General features: G+C 43.7%; 2 protein-coding genes and 1 long non-coding RNA gene across 4 annotated transcripts in view; 1 reads left to right on the forward strand and 2 right to left on the reverse strand.

Moving 5' to 3' along the window:
• SNX14 (sorting nexin 14) overlaps positions 1 to 19,160 on the reverse strand; it is a 776,643-nt gene that overhangs the window by 198,745 nt on the left and 558,738 nt on the right. The window lies entirely within an intron of this gene.
• Positions 826 to 19,160, forward strand: part of LOC137423597 (runt-related transcription factor 3) — a 36,694-nt gene continuing 18,359 nt past the window's right edge. For both annotated transcript variants that reach the window (XM_068110914.2, XM_068110916.2), the window contains exons 1-2: positions 826 to 1,689; positions 13,698 to 13,854. In XM_068110914.2, the coding sequence (XP_067967015.1) occupies positions 1,165 to 1,689; positions 13,698 to 13,854 (682 nt within the window). In that variant the 5' untranslated portion in view covers positions 826 to 1,164. The remainder of the gene's footprint in view (positions 1,690 to 13,697; positions 13,855 to 19,160) is intronic.
• On the reverse strand, positions 3,253 to 7,616 carry LOC137424041 (uncharacterized). The gene is made up of 3 exons (XR_010983890.1): positions 7,585 to 7,616; positions 6,498 to 6,644; positions 3,253 to 3,379 (listed from the first exon to the last, which is right to left on the reverse strand). It is a non-coding gene; the product is annotated as an uncharacterized LOC137424041 (long non-coding RNA).

Here is a 19,160-nt window from a genome sequence, read left to right on the forward strand (position 1 = left end):
AGGCGTGGGGACCAGGTAGACAAAGACGTGAGATTTCAAGCGGTTAGAGACGTGGGAACCAGGTAGATAATGACGTGAGATTCGAAGAGTTAGCGATGTGGGGACCAGGTAGATAAAGACGTGATATTCGAAGAGCTAGAGACCTGAGGACCAGGTAATTCGAGACATTAGGACCAAAGAGTTCACGTTATGTGAATTCTGCATAACAGTGGCATTCCACTTCACCAGTGACGTTACATACCTGCCCTCTGACGAAGCAAGGGGCTGCATGACAAAGGTGCGATGGATCTGCACGAGCCGTGGCTATTACATACATACAGTACTGTAATGAACAGTTACAAAAGCTTCCATCAACAAGCCCTCTCGTTCAGCAGGTACACACACGAATGGTGTTCTTAAGGTAACGAGGTACTCACAATAGTTCAGGAAACGGAAACTCGTTCATTTTTCAATAGCTAGGTAATCTACCTGTAATTAGTGGAGCAGTGCATGATGTTAGGAATTATGATTGCGTATTAAGTGGAAATGGTAAAAACGGAGTTTGGTCGGACGATGATCACTGAAGAGGATTTTTTTGAATGAGACCAAGAGAGAGAGAGAAGTGTCTGAACAGACGAACAACCAAACACAGACAGACAGTTTCAAATAAATGAAAGATGGAAAAGTAAGGGCGCGCGTGCGCTTTGACGTCGCGCCAAATGAAACAGCGGGAGAGACATGTGGGTAGGAAGGGGGAGGGGCAGGTGGCTTTAGTGGGGAGTGGGCAGAGTGGGAGGGGAGGGTGGAGAGAGGGAGGGAAAGGGAGCGGGCGCGCCGAGGGGGCGCCAGAGCGAGCAGTGGCGACTGGCGGAGCGAGGGGGCGGGAGAGGAAAGTTGAACTCGAGTAAAAGGCGGATCAAGGCGCGGCCGTGCGGACGAGTCGCGGTTTGATTGCGGCTCGGGAGCCCCCGGGGCGCGGGAAGAGGGGGGAAAAAGTTGGAGGGGGGAGAACGGAACGGAGAGCGTGCGGTGCCCGCACGAGCCGCAGAGCGAGACCGCACGGTACGCGTTTCGGAACCACCCTGCAGGGATCTTTGCCCCGTTCGCCTCGCTTTGGCCCTCTCTGCGCTGCCCCTTCCTCGTGCGCCTCCTCCTCCCTTTCCCCCCAAACACACGGGACCGCCAATGTTGGCTCTTTCACCACGGGACAAGACCGCGCTGCCGCTGCTAGACGTGCCGTGGTCGAGCTCGCGGCGAGCAGATCGGGCGTCCCGGGGCTGCGCGGGGTCCGGGCCGTGCGCGCCCCTCGCCCCCGCCACGTGCCCTCGGCGCGCCCCCACGGCCGCTAACCCTACTCTGGGAATGCATCTCCCCGCAGACACCGGGCACACCAGGAGGTTCACGCCACCCTCGAACACCCTGACGCCGAACAAACTGTCCGATCCTCACCACCACCATCACCACCACCACCACCTACATCCTCACCACCACCACCATCACCACCACCAGCAGCAGCACCAGCAGCAACAAGCGAGCGGCGCGCAGCAGGGGGAAGGCGCCCTGGGGAAACTGCGACCGGGAGATCGTCCTATGGTCGAGGTCTTGGCCGATCATCCCGGAGAGCTCGTCCGAACGGACAGTCCAAACTTCTTGTGTTCCGTTCTACCTTCGCATTGGCGCTGCAACAAGACCCTACCTGTCGCTTTCAAGGTACGGACGGACGAGCGGCGTGTTTTAGAAACACCGCATGCCATACTGTATAAATGATTGTCATATAGGACCGACGCGCGTCTACTTAGGGTCGTTCCATAGGACTTCTAACATAATATTATGGGACGACGTGTAAATGTCCTATTAACACCATGCATGTTGTTGGACCATCTTACATGAACAAGAGACCTCAGCACAACAGAACAGTTGGAGGAAAATTATTACTGATATATGGACGTGATTGTAAGAGCCGTCTCTTATAGTATCGTGTTATATGGGACTATAATATTCATATAGAATCGTCATATAACACCGTGTAGGGCTATCTTAAGCATCCCTATAGCAAGGCCCGCTATATATGTGTATAATTATAATACAGTACAGTATAATGATTATATACCCACATAGAGGACCGATTCATAGAATCTCCTTTCATATATGAGCGAGCATCACGTGACTGCAATGATTTACAAGAACCAGCCAGCCCGTTCTCCAATAACCAGTAAGCGTGCATGGTGTAAGACCATAAGACCATATACTGCATGAAGACCAGTAATGACGCTTTGTGATTTAGGACTACTAAGCGTGCTGTAGGATTGTGTTGTAGGACCAGTAAGTGTGCTTATATATAACCAGTAAGCAAGCTGTAGAATCATGCTGTCGGATCAGTAAACAATCATACTGTAGGATTGCGCTATAGGACCAGGAAACAATCATGCTGTAGGAATGTGCTGCAGGACCAGTAAACAATTATACTGTAGGATTGCGCTATAGGACCAGTAAACAATCATGCTGTCGGAATGTGCTGCAGGACCAGTAAACAATTATACTGTAGGATTGTGCTATAGGACCAGTAAACAATCATGCTGTCGGAATGTGCTGCAGGACCAGTAAACAATTATACTGTAGGATTGTGCTATAGGACCAGAAAACAATCATGCTGTAGGAATGTGCTGCAGGACCAGTAAACAATTATACTGTAGGATTGCGCTATAGGACCAGTAAACAATCATGCTGAAGGAATGTGCTGAAGGACCAGTAAACAATTATACTGTAGGATTGCGCTATAGGACCAGTAAACAATCATGCTGTAGGAATGTGCTGTAGGACCAGTAAACAATTATACTGTAGGATTGCGCTATAGGACCAGTAAACAATCATGCTGTAGGAATGTGCTGCAGGACCAGTAAACAATTATACTGTAGGATTGCGCTATAGGACCAGTAAACAATCATGCTGTAGGAATGTGCTGAAGGACCAGTAAACAATTATACTGTAGGATTGTGCTATAGGACCAGTAAACAATCATGCTGTAGGAATGTGCTGTAGGACCAGTAAACAATTATACTGTAGGATTGCGCTATAGGACCAGTAAACAATCATGCTGTAGGAATGTGCTGTAGGACAAGTAAACAATTATACTGTAGGACCAGTAAGTATGCTTGTATATGACCAGTGAGCCACTGTAGGGTCATGCTGTAAGACCAATAAGCAAGTATGCTGTGGGACCAGTAAGCAATCGTGCTGTAAGATTGTGCTGTAGAACCAGCAAGCAAGCATACTGTAGGATTGTGCTGTAGGCCCAGTAAGCAATCGTGCTGTAGGATTGTGCTGTAGAACCAGTAAGCAAGCATACTGTAGGACCAGTAAGTATGCTTGTATATGACCAGTGAGCCACTGTAGGGTCATCCTGTAGGAACAATAAGCAAGCATGCTGTGGGACCAGAAAGCAATCATGCTGTACGATTGTGCTGTTGAACCAGTAAGCAAGCATACTGTAGGATTGTGCTGTAGGACCAGTAAACAATCATGGTGTAGGATTGTGCTGTAGTACAACGAAACAATCATACTGTGGGATTGTGCTGTAGGACCAGTAAGTGTGCTTGTATATAACCAGAAAGCATGCTGCAAGATTATACCGTAGCACCAGTAAACATTTGCAAGATCATAATACAAGGATCAGTAAGCATTTTGTAGAATTGTGTTGCAGTGTGATGAGGCACTCTGTATAGGATCGCTCTGTAGGGCAAGAAAGCATGCTGTAGCATTGTGCTGTAGGACCAGTACGCATGTTGTAGCATTGTGCTGTAGGGCCAGGAATCATGCTGTGGGATAATGCTGTAGGACCAGTAAGCATGCTTTAAAATCACGCTGTAGGACCAGTAAGCATGCTGTAAAATCACACTGTAGGACCAGTAAGCATGCTGTAATATCGTGCTGTAGGACCAGTAAGCATGCTTTAAAATCACGCTGTAGGACCAGTAAGCATGCTGTAAAATCACACTGTAGGACCAGTAAGCATGCTGTAATATCATGCTGTAGGACCAGTAAGCATGCTGTAATATCGTGCTGTAGGACCAGTAAGCATGCTGTAATATCGTGCTGCAGCACCAGTAAGCATGCTGTAATATCGTGCTGTAGGACCAGTAAGCATGCTGTAATATCGTGCTGTAGGACCAGTAAGCATGCTGTAATATCGTGCTGTAGGACCAGTAAGCATGCTGTAATATCGTGCTGTAGGACCAGCAAGCATGCTGTAATATCGTGCTGTAGGACCAGTAAGCGTGCTGTAGGACCAGTAAGCATGCTGTAGGATCGTGCTGTAGGACCAGTAAGCATGCTGTAAAATCACGCTGTCGGACCAGTAAGCATGCTGTAGGATCGTGCTGTAGGACCAGTAATCAATCATGTTGTAGGATCGTGCTGTAGGACCAGGAATCAATCATGCTGTAGGATCGTGATGTAGGACCAGTAATCAATCATGCTGTAGGATCGTGCTGTTGGACCAGTAATCAAGCATACTGTAGGATCGTGCTGTAGGACCAGTAATCAATCATGCTGTAGGATCGTGCTGTAGGACCAGTAATCAAGCATACTGTAGGATCGTGCTGTAGGACCAGTAATCAATCGTACTATACGATCGTGCTGTAGGACCAGTAGTCCATCGTGCTGTAGGACCAGTAATCAAAAATGCTGTAGGATCGTGCTGTCGGACCAACAATCAATCATGCTGTGGGATTCTGCTGTAGGACCAGTGATCAGTCATGCTGGAGGATCGTGCAGTCGGACCAGTAATCAATCATGATGTAGGATCGTGCAGTCGGACCAGTAATCAATCGTGCAGTCGGACCAGTAATCAATCGTGCTGTAGGACCAGTAATCAATCATGCTGTAGGATCGTGCTGTGGGACCAGTAATCAATCATGCTGTAGGATTGTGCTGTAGGACCAGCAAACAATCATGGTGTAGGATTGTGATATCGGACCAGTAATCAATCATGTTGTCGGATCGTGCTGCAGGACCAGTAATCAATCATGCTGTAGGACCAGTAATCAATCATGCTGTAGGATCGTGCTGGAGGACCAGTAATCAATCATGCTGTAGGATCGTGCTGTAGGACCACTAATCAATCATGCTGTAGGATCGTGCTGTGGGACCAGTAATCAATCATGCTGTAGGATTGTGGTGTAGGACCAGTAATCAATCATGCTGTGGGATCGTGCTGCATGACCAGTAATCAATCATGCTGTAGGATCGTGCTGTAGGACCAGTAATCAATCATGCTGTAGGATCGTGCTGTAGGACCAGTAATCAATCATGCTGTAGGATCGTGCTGTCGGACCAGTAATCAATCATGCTGTAGGATCGTGCTGTAGGACCAGTAATCAATCATGCTGTAGGATCGTGCTGTAGGACCAGTAATCAATCGTGCTGTAAGATCGTGCTGTAGGACCAGTATTCCATCGTGCTGTAAGATCGTACTGTAGGACCAGTAATCAATCGTGCTGTAGGATCGTACTGTAGGACCAGTAATCAATCGTGCTGTAGGATCGTGATGTAGGACCAGTAATCAATCATGCTGTAGGATCGTGCTGTAGGACCAGTAATCAATCGTGCTGTAGGATCGTGCTGTAGGACCAGTAATCAATCATGCTGTAGGATCGTGCTGTGGGACCAGAAATCAATCGTGCTGTAAGATCATGCTGTCGGACCAGTAATCAATCGTGCTGTCGGATCGTGCTGTAGGACCAGTAATCAATCATGCTGTAGGATCGTGCTGTCGGACCTGTAATCAATCGTACTATACGATCGTGCTGTAGGATCGTGCTGTAGGACCAGTAATCAATCATGCTGTAGGATCGTGCTGTCGGACCAGTAATCAATCGTGCTGTAGGATCGTGCTGTAGGACCAGTAATCAATCGTGCTGTAGGATCGTGCTGTAGGACCAGTAATCAATCATGCTGTAGGATCGTGCTGTCAGACCAGTAATCAATCGTGCTGTAGGATCGTGCTGTAGGACCAGTAATCAATCGTGCTGTAGGACCAGTAATCAATCATGCTGTAGGATCGTGCTGTCAGACCAGTAATCAATCGTGCTGTAGGATCGTGCTGTAGGACCAGTAATCAATCGTGCTGTAGGACCAGTAATCAATCATGCTGTAGTATTGTTCGGTAGGACGAATCGACCTGGTGTACACGAGTGGTAGCCACTAGAATACGTACACAGCGCAGTGTCCGCGCGCCGTCGGTGATGAACTCCTTATTGTGATGATTACATCGCGTGCGTCTGAAACTCACGACCGAACCATAAACTGAATCCCAAGAGTTCGGCTCGGAAGTCACAAGCGATTTTGGCATTTTCCATATTGCGTCATCACTCATGACTGAGCCCTTCTCGGCTTTGTGCGCCCACGCAACATACATTGTGCGCCTTTGGAGGTGTACGATTGTAGAATAATTTACTGTAAACGCCCCGTAATAAAGAAAGTTTACATAAAAATAATAAACATCAAACCACATAACACACCTGGAATGTTCTGTTGCTCGTGTTGACATCGATAGATTTCGGTTCAAAACTCCCATTCTCACTCTCCATGTACTCAACCCATGCACACTTAGAATCCAGGTGAATGGCAACAGTTGGTATACCTCTTCACTTGGCATACCTGTGCACCTACAGAGACAGTGATGACACTCAGTTTATACATCAGTCTAAAATCACGAATATACAATCATATTATATTACCTGTCCTTCTACAGTGACATCTTCACATCGCGCTTCGACATATTACACATGTGGGTCCAATTCACAGCTTTGCCCAAATATAAATATAATAACTATAATAATAATCAAAGGTGCGTTTCTGACTTCGTCTCTATGTGTAAATAAGTGTATGCATCAAAAACAATTTTTTTTTAATCTCCTTGCTGTCAAAACTATCACCAAATTACCTGTGTGGTTCTCTAGAGTCCAGATGGTCCTGATCTGGACGGGCAGTCCTTGGAACTGCAGCGTTGTTGCTTCTTGTGAACAAATTCCATGCAATAAATAAACATGATAAACCTGAAGTTGAACTTTCATTGTATACTCAAGCAAATATATATATATATATATACACACACACACACACACAGATCTAATCGTTAATCTGCAATATCGACCCATACATACTGCTCGAATATATATATATATATATATATATATATATATATATATATATATATATATATATATATACACACACACATACACACAGATCTCGTCCCTAATCTACAATATCGACCCATACATACTGCTCGAATATATATATATATATATACACACACACACACACACACACACAGATCTCGTCCCTAATCTACAATATCGACCCATACATGCTGCTCGAATATATATATATATATATATATATATATATATATATATATATATATATATATGTATATTTATATATATATCCACGACCGCGCTGAAACCACAAAATATAAACCACGAGCCAACGGAATGCGCATCTGAACAACCCGCCGGGAGGAGCGCGGATCGGGGGGCTCGCCATGAGGAACACCCGAGGATTGAATCCCGTGTGTAATACAAGTCACGTGCATAAACTCACGTAAATGTATGGACGGAGCCACGTGGCAGGTGCGTACAATATTTACCATAAAAGGTGTACGTGTGACTTTTTCTTTATGCGTAAACAAGCGAATGCGTCAAAAGAAAAAGGCCATTATAAACACGAAGCGTCGTCACGCGACAATGTGTGACGCACGTGCTCGCACAGTCACGAACAGTGAGCCGTTACGTTAAGTTAATGGTCACAAACCAAAGAAAAAAAAATGTGTATCGTTCCAACTTACACGTGACCATCGTGTTTGCAATATAAATATATATATATTTATTTCCTTGCTGTCTGCTTCTTCCTGCCGTCTTCGCGTCCGTGGGAAACTAACTCCCTGTTATTAAATCACAACGTGTGTTATTATAAATATACCGTGCCCGAGGTATGTGTGCCGCACAAACTCGCCTGGGCAACAACACATCGTTACATTCCCTCGCACGTGCAAACATCTCTGGTTAACGTGTTAATGCCCTCGACGTCACAGCGAAGCGACACTCCAACGTGCGAAGGAGCGCGCGTTTCCCGTCGATTTTTCCTTCGGTTCGATAAAATGGCGCAGGAGACGACGTCTGAGTTTGGAAGCGTATTAAACGGTCTGTTTGCACGGACACGAGTGCGTACAAATGGCGCACTCGCTCACACCCGATGGGTCTCGCGTGGAACACGGACCGAGACTAGATTGGCGCGTTTCCCATGCGCGGTGGAGACCTTACCGAGCCGTGACCCGCGCACCCGGCTCACCTCCGGCCGTCCCCTCCCCTCGTTACCCAAACCCGTCCTGACGCTCAATCAATGATCCAGCTGCAGCGTCGTCCGAGAAAGGATAGCTTCCCAAAGCAAGCGAGTCGGGAATGGCCGCGAACTTGATACCCTCCGCTAATGTCCTCTCGACAAGATTCGCGAAACGTTCCTATTTCACAGTTCGGGCGAAAAAAGGTGTCAGCTCGGATCGACGTCTGCCCCTCGGGATTGATTCGATCTGCCTGGTCACGTGATGAATTTCCCATTGCTAAGGAAATATAATATATAATTGCCAGTTTCATAGGAACAAAGCGTCCATTGCAACAGTGCTCCCTGGCTGGGTTTAAGCGGTCACACTACTCATTCACACTCCAACAATCTCATTCGTTCACCTATCTCTGTGTGCACTCACTCTCTCTCTCACCCTACTGTACACACTTCGTCATCCCAAGGTTCTCTCCAGACAGCTCCATTTATCACCAACGAAGTACGTCACCCTCGAGCAAGCTGCAATCATCAATAACCTGTGAAAGACACATTGAGAGCCCAATCAGTTGAAACGAAACAAACCGATTGCTGTACATGGAGTGACGGAAAAAACGGGACATTAAATTATTAAAATCACGAGACTAAAGGTTCAAAAAGTTATCCGAACGAGATAATTGCAAAATTCCAATTAGAAACGCCAAGGTTTGAATTTTTACAAACATTCGTTTACAAATTTACCCTAACCCTAACCCTAACCCTAACCCTAACCCTAACCCTAACCCTAACCCTAACCCTAACCCTAACCCTAACCCTAACCCTAACCCTAACCCTAACCCAAACAACTCTTTCCGATATATGTATGTGTAGGCTAACAGGATGCCCTCGAGTTACGCTCACACATCTCTATGCTATCTAGCCTAGGTTCGAATCCCGACCCAGGTATAAACCGTCATGCCGGTGTTTCACAGGTGGGGTGATTGATCAACGCACGTGCCGTCATTCGGATGGACGCTAAACAGGTGTCCCGTCTGCTGACGTTAGTCTGTGGGCCTTAAAGATCCCCTGGTGTCCTTCGCGTAGAGTAGGCGAGCTATTGCTGGCACCCTGAGTAAATTACAAATTCCTGCGCCAACTTATGCTGTGAAAGGAAATGGCAAACCACCCAGTTTAACACTTGGCAAAAAAAATGCTTCGGCAGCACCGACGCTCTGCAACAGAATAATATATTTTAAAAATAAATAATAATAATAATAATATATAAATATATATTAAAATAAAAATATATATGTATATATATATATATATATATATATATATACAATATACATATATAAAAATGAATTCGAATAGATATATATATAAATAAATATAAATAAATATATATATATATATAAATTAATTCGTATAAATATATATATATATATAAATATATAAATATATATATACAATATACATATATAAAAATGAATTCGAATATATATATATATATATATATAAATATATAAATATATATACAGAATATATAAATATATATATATATATAAATATAAATATAAATATATATATATATATAATTATATACATATATAAAAATTAATTCGTATAAATATATATATATAAATAAATATAAATAAATAAATAAATATATACATATAGAAAAATTAATTCGTATAAATATATATATAAATAAATATAAATAAATAAATATATTTATACATATATAAAAATTAATTCGTATATATATATACATATATATATATATATATATATATACATATATATATATGTATATATATTATATATAAATAAATATAAATGTATAATTTTCGAGTTGCTTGAACTGAGAACATTTTTACACCCCTTAGACAAATAACTCGTACAGGATCAAACTAAGTCGTAAAGTGGGGAATCAGTTATCCCAATGTCCGTACGAATTGGACTATCTCAGCATATCCATCATCGTGATGTTACGTCATTCACAAATGCCAGCTTCCATGGCTTCAGTTCGGAGATCAGGCCTCCCACCCCGCATGGTGTATCTGGGTGTCAGCAGTTCAGACATGCTTGTGTTGAGTTCGCAAAAAACTCCTTCCAAAACCGCTTAATCGGCCACAACGCAATTCACCGAAAAAAAACCTCATCTTTCATGGCCACCTCTGATTTTTCTAGTGGAACACGTAGTGTATTTAAATAGGCGCAGGCTTTCCAAACATTCCTTAAGCGGGCATCATACGTAATGGGCTTTCTAGGTGGTTCCTCACTCGTGGATCCCCATGGAGGCAAATGATCTCTCCTCCACGCTCCAAGGGTTTTGGGATTTATCGTTCTTGGTCATCTGAAAAAAAAGCAACGACGCATTACAGAAACAGATCTCCCTCTTCGGCATCTGTTTAATATGGGATTATGAGGATTGCAATCAATATTACATCACATAAATTAAACACAATCTGGTAAAACAACAAATTATATAGAAATTGTAATATCATTTCCAATTAATAGCACAAATATGATCTCAAATCGAAGTTTAACTCAATTCTCAGAAATTCCGAATGGAATTTCTGTGTGAAATATGAACTCCGCGCTCGGCATGCAATATCGACATTGAATGCACATTCCAAACCATTGCGTCACACACACACACACACACACACACACACACACGCACACACACACACACACACACACACACACACACACACACACACACACACACACACACACACACACACACACACCTTAAACACTGCAGCTAACTACATCACCTGAAGAATACGCTGAACAAAACTATGTGAGGGTAGAGGACAGAATAATCTCCCTGAGAAGTTGAACGTTGCTCAACCAATGATAATGCTGTAATAAAAATAAATAAATAAACTGATTTTTAGCTCACCTGGAACGAAGTTCAGGGGAGCTCATGTGATGGTGCGTCGTCCGTCAGTCCGTAAACACTTGAACCTTCTTCTCTGAAACCGCTGAGGGGATCGCGACCAAATTTGACACAAATTATATTTGTTGTGTTGTGACTAAAGTTTGTTCACGGCATTCAAAAAAAAAGTGCATCCAGGTTTGACCCCCCCCCCCCCCCCCCCCCCCCCAATCCCCAAATAGGAAATTGCTTTCTTCTCTGAAACTACATACACAATTTCAATGAAACTTCACCACAACCTTCATCACCCATGATGTACCAATGTTTGTTCAAGGCATTAGAAAAAATGGGTTCTGAGGAGGTATACAGGATGGAAGGGGGGGGGGGGTAGGGGTTGCCCCCCAGAATAGGTATTTTTTTGTTTGTTTGTTTAAAGTTTTATGATTATGTTAGTATGATTCTACATGCTGCCCTGTCTTCTAGCAACCATTGAAATTGGTTTAAAATACCTTTAGTCAGTGCAGTATACTGTTTGTTCTACCAGGTGAGTGTCAGGGCTATTGCCCCTATGTTTATTGTTTAAGTGCAAGTCAACCTGTGACATGACACCAATAATGATTTGAGAAAGCAAAGGTTATACTATTATAAAAACATAGTAGCAATACCCCTGGCACTCACCTGGTAGAATAAACAGTATACTGCACTGATTGAAGGTATTTTAAACCAATTTCAATGGTTGCTAGAAGACCGGGCAGCATGTAGAATCATACTAACATAATCATAAGACTTTAAACAAAGACGAAAATACCTATTTTGTGGGGCAATGCCCCCCCCCCCCCCATACACCCCTAAAGGGGCAGATTTTTTTTAATGCCGTGAACAAACTTTCGTAAATCATGGGTGATGAAGGTTGTGGTCAAGTTTCATCGTAATTGCTTGTGTAGTTTCTGAGAAAGAAACAACATGCATTTTAAGGCCATTTTCCCTGCTAGAGTGGGGGTTAGCCTTGCGGTCCCCATGACAATCTTCTCCATTTTGCCCTATTTTCTGCATCTCTCCTTGTTAACCCCCTTGCCCGCATTTCTTCTTCTTTAGCCATCTTTAGCTAAAGCCACCATCTTTAGCCAAGTCTTTCTCGGTCTTCCCCGTCCTCTACTTCCTTCTACATTAACTTCCATCACTCTTCTCAACCAGTCATTTTCATCCTTCCTCAACACATGACCAAACCATCTCAACCTGTTCCTCTTCACAGCATCAATCACAAGCAATATTCCCATCATCTTTCGCAATTCATCATTTGTCTTCCTCTCTCTCAACGATACTCCGCACATCCATCGAACCATTCACATTTCCACCCTTTCCAGCCTTGGTTGCTGCTCTACGTTCATTACCCATGTCTCGCTCCCATAAATCATAACACTTCTCACACATGCAGCATACACCTTTCCCTTCAGCTTCAGCGACACTCTCCTCCTCATCAGCACGCCACTCAGTTCCCGAAACTTCTTCCATGCACATCTCACTCGAGCAACCGTTGCCGAGTCTGATCCACCTTCTCCATTCAGCATGTCTCCGAGGTAGCAAAATGTTTTCACACCTTCCAGCTTCAGGCCGTCTCCAAGATCCAACTCAACATTTCCTCCATCTGCAGCTCCCTCTGTGCACACCTTACATTTGAATGTAGCTGCCACACTGGTAAATGACCCTCTCAGACCACTACATTTTTGATGAACCCACTCAGCGCACATTGTACATTGAATGGAGTTCACTCCGACACCCTTCCTGCACACAGCACATGGCCACTTCCCAGTTCTTTCCACCTCACCACATGCTTTACCACTTGCCATCACCTTCGTCTTTCCGATATTCACCTTCAGACCTTTTGTCTCCATACATTCCTTCCACTTGTTCATCTTTTCCTTCAGTCTTCATTTCTGAGAAAGAAAGGAAATTCCTATTTTTTTGGGGGGGGGGGGGGGGGGGGGGTGTCAAACCTGGATCCATTTTGAGCCCCGGTAAAACCCCTTAGACCCCGATCCTTATTAATGCCGTGAACAAACTTTAGTCACAACACAACAAATACAATTTGTGTCAAATTTGGTCGCAATCCCATCAGCGGTTTCAGTGAAGAAGTTGCAAGTGTTTACGGACTGAACGGACTGATGGACAACGCGCCATCGCATGAGCTCCCTGGAACTTCGTTCCAGGTGAGCTAAAAAAACGTTGAAAATGGTATTGCAAAATCAAACTATGTACTACTTTATGCATATGCTGGGTCACAAACGTAACGAGATGACGTATCCATGAAGAGGGACTGAATCCGTAACCATGGCAGATCCCAAAGGCTTTTGACATTGATCTCTTACTCTTTAAACTTGACATGTCAGCACCATTTATGGCTTTCTCTGTAAGCGCACTCCCCAACCTCGGAGTTTTTCGGGTTCTCTCGGCGCGACTTGCAGGTGGAAATGCAGCATCTAACCCTCAGTGCGAATCGTCATGTGCTGGGCAGGTGGTAGCACTGGGGGATGTGGCGGATGGCACTCTGGTCACCGTTATGGCTGGGAACGATGAGAACTACTCTGCAGAGCTACGGAATGCATCCGCAGTGATCAAGAACCAAGTCGCAAGGTTCAACGACCTGCGCTTTGTGGGGCGCAGCGGACGCGGTGAGTTTATGAATGGACAGCATGTACATCCTGTACATACATTCCCCACCATAAATGCCACCTTTTTTTTTGTTTGTTTTTGTATACAGAGTCGAGGCTCGTGAAAGAGCTAACATTTATCAAACAAACAAATCAAACAAACAAGCAAGCAAACAAAGTATATAAAAAGGGGAGCGGTCGACAATATGGGGAGAGAAGGGGAGGAAGCACACAAACACAACATTTGAGAGCAGGGACATCGGGAGATGTGTGGGAGGGAGAGGGCCTGGGGGGAGGCAGGATAGGTAAATTTAATTAATTTCACAATTTCACAATCAATCCTTGATTTCACAAGTCCGGTCGAGGATGCTGAAAATGCTTCCAATACAGATAAATCAATGTGTATGCACAGATGATGATAACATTAAAATGCAGTTCATTATTCAATTGAGATTTATTACTTGGTTTGGCGGGGGGGGGGGGGGGGGGGGAAGGAGTGCCCGGCGCTGCTTGGCCAGATGAGCTTTTCCCGGCGGTGGTTTCGGGATGTGTTGGACATTGAAAACGTATGGACTTATTAGCTTTATGGTGGTTTCTTTTTGCCTGCAGCAGCACAGCCTGACCACACATCCCAAAAGTCTTTCCCCATTCTGATGTACCATACTCTGTTACAAAGTGTCGTTGCAGCCAAAGCAATGTCTTGACAAGGGTTACACTGGGTGTTTGCTATTGTCTCCGCAGCAGAAAATTTTAATTTGTATATGGTGCCGACGATAGCTCGCCTATTCTCTGCAAAGGACACTGTGGGAACTTTATCATCCATCAACTAATGCTGGCAGATGGGACGCCAAGTTTAAAATCCATCCAAGGGATGGCACAAAATAATGAACCACCCTGCCTGTAAAACACAAAGATGAGAGTTTATACCTGCACCGTAAGCCCCGTAAGGTAACATAAAATGATTTTCTATTGATAAAAACAATCAGTTTACAGATTTAATTATTTATTTTTCATCACTTTCATTAACAAATTATAACATATCAATTTAATGCACAATTGACAATGTGTAATTAAAGGAAATTTTTTAACTGGACAATCAGAAATTCTGCTGCCACGTGTTAGGGTTGTTAACAAGTGGGAGAACTAATAACACTTTTTCTTGGGGAGAAGACACTCTTTTGTGTACTGGCTCTGCCATTTCCAAAATGTAATGCCTTGTAGGACTAATATCATCACAGTCAAAAACAAAACAGAAAACCTTGAATTAATCATACATACAGCATTTACTATGATTCCCCCATGGGGCAGGACTTTTGGACCACCTAGAGATCGTGTGTTCCCAAAACCGCAACAATATGAATATGTATCTATATATATATATATCAGAATATCAGAATATATTTTCAGTTCTCCAACCTAATGAGTGCATGCTGTGACGTCACCGTACAGAAAAGTTAAGCGGTACAGAAAATTGCGGTACAGAAAAATCCTAGAGGAAAACCTGCTGCCTTCTGCAAGAAAGCTGAAATTGGGACGAAAGTTCACCTTTCAGTATGACCACGACCTGAAGCACACAGCCATATCTGCACTGGAGTGGCTAAGGACCAGAAAGATTTTTAAAAATTCCTTGAGCAGCCCAGTCAGCGTCCCGACCTAAATCCAATCGAAAATCTGTGGTATGACTTGAAGTTTGCCGTCCCATCAACGCTGCTCACGCAACTTGACTGAGATTAAACAGTTTTGTACAGAAGAATGGGCAAATGTTGCCCAATCAAGGTGTGCAAAGTTGGTTTGAGACCTATCCCAACAGAATCACAGCTGTATTTTCTGTCAAAGGTGATTCCACCAAGTATTAACTCAGGGGGTGGGGGGGGGGGGGGGGGTGGAGTGGACACTTATCCAATCAAGATAATCTAGTTTTGTATTTTTCATTAATTTTCTTTAATTTGTAGAATTTGTCTTTCACTTGGAAGTTGTGGGTTATGATGTGTAAATAAAGGTGTAAAAAGTCTGATTTAATGCATTTTAATTACAGGCTATATGGCAACAAAAAGTGAAAAATTTGAAAGGGGGTGTAGACTTTCTATCGGCATTGTATATACATTTCTACACTTAATCTCATATATATATGCAGTGTATCGTATGTGCATACATATGAGCGAGTTGTTTGTGTGTTAAGTCTTTTCTTTAATTGTTATACAATTGCAAACCCCTTGACCAATTGCCCCGAAATTTTCTGTACCGCATTATTTTCACATGAGGAAGGTGGACATTACAATAACACATTCTATTTATTAATCATATTTAAGTTAAAACATGAATAAACAGCATTCTGTCCGATCACCGTCGTCGTATGTCGAGTCTCCCCTTCGGCGGGGAAAGGGGAGGAGCCTGGCGTGCTGCCCCAGCACTTCCTGTTCGAAGGATAATGCTATGTCGGGATCAAACCAATTGCATTAAAAATTTTATATTCTGTATGTCAAATGGAAAGTAATATGCAAAGAGTCCATCGTCTCCATGGGACTAAACCGAGTATAACGAGGGGTTGCCTGATGCTGTCTTACCTTAAACAAGGAAATTAGGCCATTTTGCCCCTCATCACCGTGTTGCACCCCCGAGTTAATTTTTGATTCTGCTGTAAACAAAATTATTGATGTTTTATTAAAGTCTAAGTAACCTAATCTTGATTGGATGATCCCAACACATCTTGATTGTATGTATGCAGGTATGTATGTATGTACGTGTGTGTGTGTGTGTGTGTGTGTGTGTGTGTGTGTGTGTGTGTGTGTGTGTATGTATGTGCAGTTGTACACACATATCCTGCCTAGGATAGCCTAGATGCCCTCGAGGTATGTGAACTTGCCTCTGAGCGCTCTAACCCGAGTTTGAATCTCGGCCCAGGTATGAACTGTCATCCAGGGTTAAGCATCAGTGTGCATGCTGTCCCTCAGATAGATGTTAAACTGTGTGTCCCATCTGGCTGCATTAGTTGGTGGACATTAAAGATCCCACGTTGTCCTTTGTGAAGAGTAGGCGAGCTATCACTGGCATCATGGCCAAGTTCCTACTCTATCCTCCAGGGAACACTGCATCAGTGGCACTGTCACACCCCTGTGAGAACTGATGCGAACCCGCTGGCACGTGCTGCACATAAACAACGACATTCAAAGCGGATAAATTCCCACACAGAGTTAATCAGTGGAGACGAGGAACCACTATCATTCCGAGTTTGCTACTACGTTTGTGAAAAGCGATTTTTCAACATGATTCTATTAAATTGGACTCAATGAACAATAATCTGAAGGTGACCCAAACAGCTGACCTCTCTTAGGATTACGTGAGGTCAACTTGTGAGTCAAGAGGGGTCAAATTTCAAATCGCTATAAACCTAGTAATATTTGGTATCAAAATAAACCATGAGAGAATTCGAACATTGTAGTCCATTTTTTACTCATTTTTCTCAGGTTTGACTTAATTTTGGAGGTCACATGGGTTAAATAATTAGGTCAATTGTTCAACATCAGGAAAACTAGGCATGTTGGGTTTCAAAATGAATGTTTTGACAAGACAAATTATTTAGACAATAACCAGATGTTGTGTTACATTGCACAGCAAAATTTGATTTGATTTGATGTACCGTACTCTTGACAGAGTACGGTATTTAGTACGGTACGGTACGGTACTTCGGGATGATGCCAAAGCAGTTTCTTGGCAAGGATTATACTGGGTGGTTTGCCATTGCCTTCCCAGCATTATTTGTCCATGCTCTATTCTTTTAAATGTGGGGTGTCAAGCTAGGAAGTAGCTAGGCAGTTTTGTATCCCACTGATAGGCCGGAACTGGATCCAGACCTGAACCAAAATGGAATCGGCTTGTTCTTGTCACCTAACCAACTAATTGACCATGTTTTTTTTTTCATAACTCAACCACAACTTTTTGAAATATCATGCTATATATATTTTGGCCCTATTTCTCAAAGGTGCAGAATCACTTAAAAAAACAAAAACTTAATCTCATATCCGGATCCGTATTTGGATCTTCACCAAAATCTAAGCGATTCGTCCTTGTCACACACCCAACCTATCCACCAAGTTTCGTCCGAATCCGTCCATAGCCTTTTGAAATATCGTGATATACACATACTGTCGCGTCCCCGGGGTTAAGACCCCTGGGTGACGGATGACTGAAACGAGCTTTACTCGGAGGTGTATTTCTAACTTGGCAGGATTGTCTTTGGTGCGTGCAGGAAAGGCCCAAAGCCTTATCTGATCGGGAACACTGTTAATCCGAACCCACAGAACAAAGAAACGAAACAAGACACCCAAGTAAAATTCAACAAATATAAATTTATTTACAGTAATGTAAAAGACAATGAAAGGTGAGGTAAACTAAAATTCTTAGGTTGAGGATCCTCCACTCCGACTCATATACAGACAAGGGAATGATAAAAGAAAAGAAAATAATGTTGGTCGTGCAACCACTTAGCTGGTCGCAACACAGGGCTTGGTGGTCGTTGCCTCGAACCACCACGTAGGGCAACGCACAAATGGCACGGAGTCACTTTTTGGTCGCATTCCGACCGTGAGGTAATGTGTGCAGGGGGCCCTTCTTCGCTAACACCACTCCGATGATCTCTCTGACACACTCAGATGAGTGCCCATCATCCTCCCACGCAAAACAACCAAGCGACTGCGGCAATCAAGACCAGAACAAGAGCAAAAGGCAACCGCAGCCATTCTCTTCGAAAGCCAGCACAAAAAGGGGGAGAAAATGTCGTCTCCTCTTGCTTTTTCTCCGGGCGTCCTGATGACATCATCTCTGGGCGTCCCGATGACGCCAGTGACATTGAATCGTCCCAACCAATCATCCTTCGGGGCGTGGCCTCGTCAATTCCAGTCCGAGGAGGAGGAGCCTAGCCGTCCTTCGGCCGATCGGCAAATGCTGCTTTTGTCAGCCCTGGCAGTGTGGTTGGCCAATGGAGCCTATTGCCTGGCTGGCTGAGTTTTACAAAAACATTAGGGAACAAGAAAAAGAGCAATCAGAGATTACAAACCCTCACCAGGATATATTTTCAGTGGTTTTTAAGGCTTTTGTGTTAAAACAAATATGGCGGCGGAACCACGTGACCGATGACGTCATCAAATATTTTTTCTCCACCAATTTATTCCTACATGACGCTCAAGAAATTTCATCCTGATTGGATGAAGTTTTGTACTTGTCGAATTATGACGTCATAATGGAGGGTGGTCATCGCCTCGTTTTTCATCATCATTAACATATTTTATTCCCCATGGAGAGTTCTTTACAATGAGCCATGTCTCAATTTT

Source organism: Myxine glutinosa, chromosome 3 (genome assembly GCF_964187855.1).
Source record: "Myxine glutinosa chromosome 3, kmMyxGlut1.1, whole genome shotgun sequence".
NCBI classification, from domain to species: Eukaryota; Metazoa; Chordata; class Myxini; order Myxiniformes; family Myxinidae; genus Myxine; species Myxine glutinosa.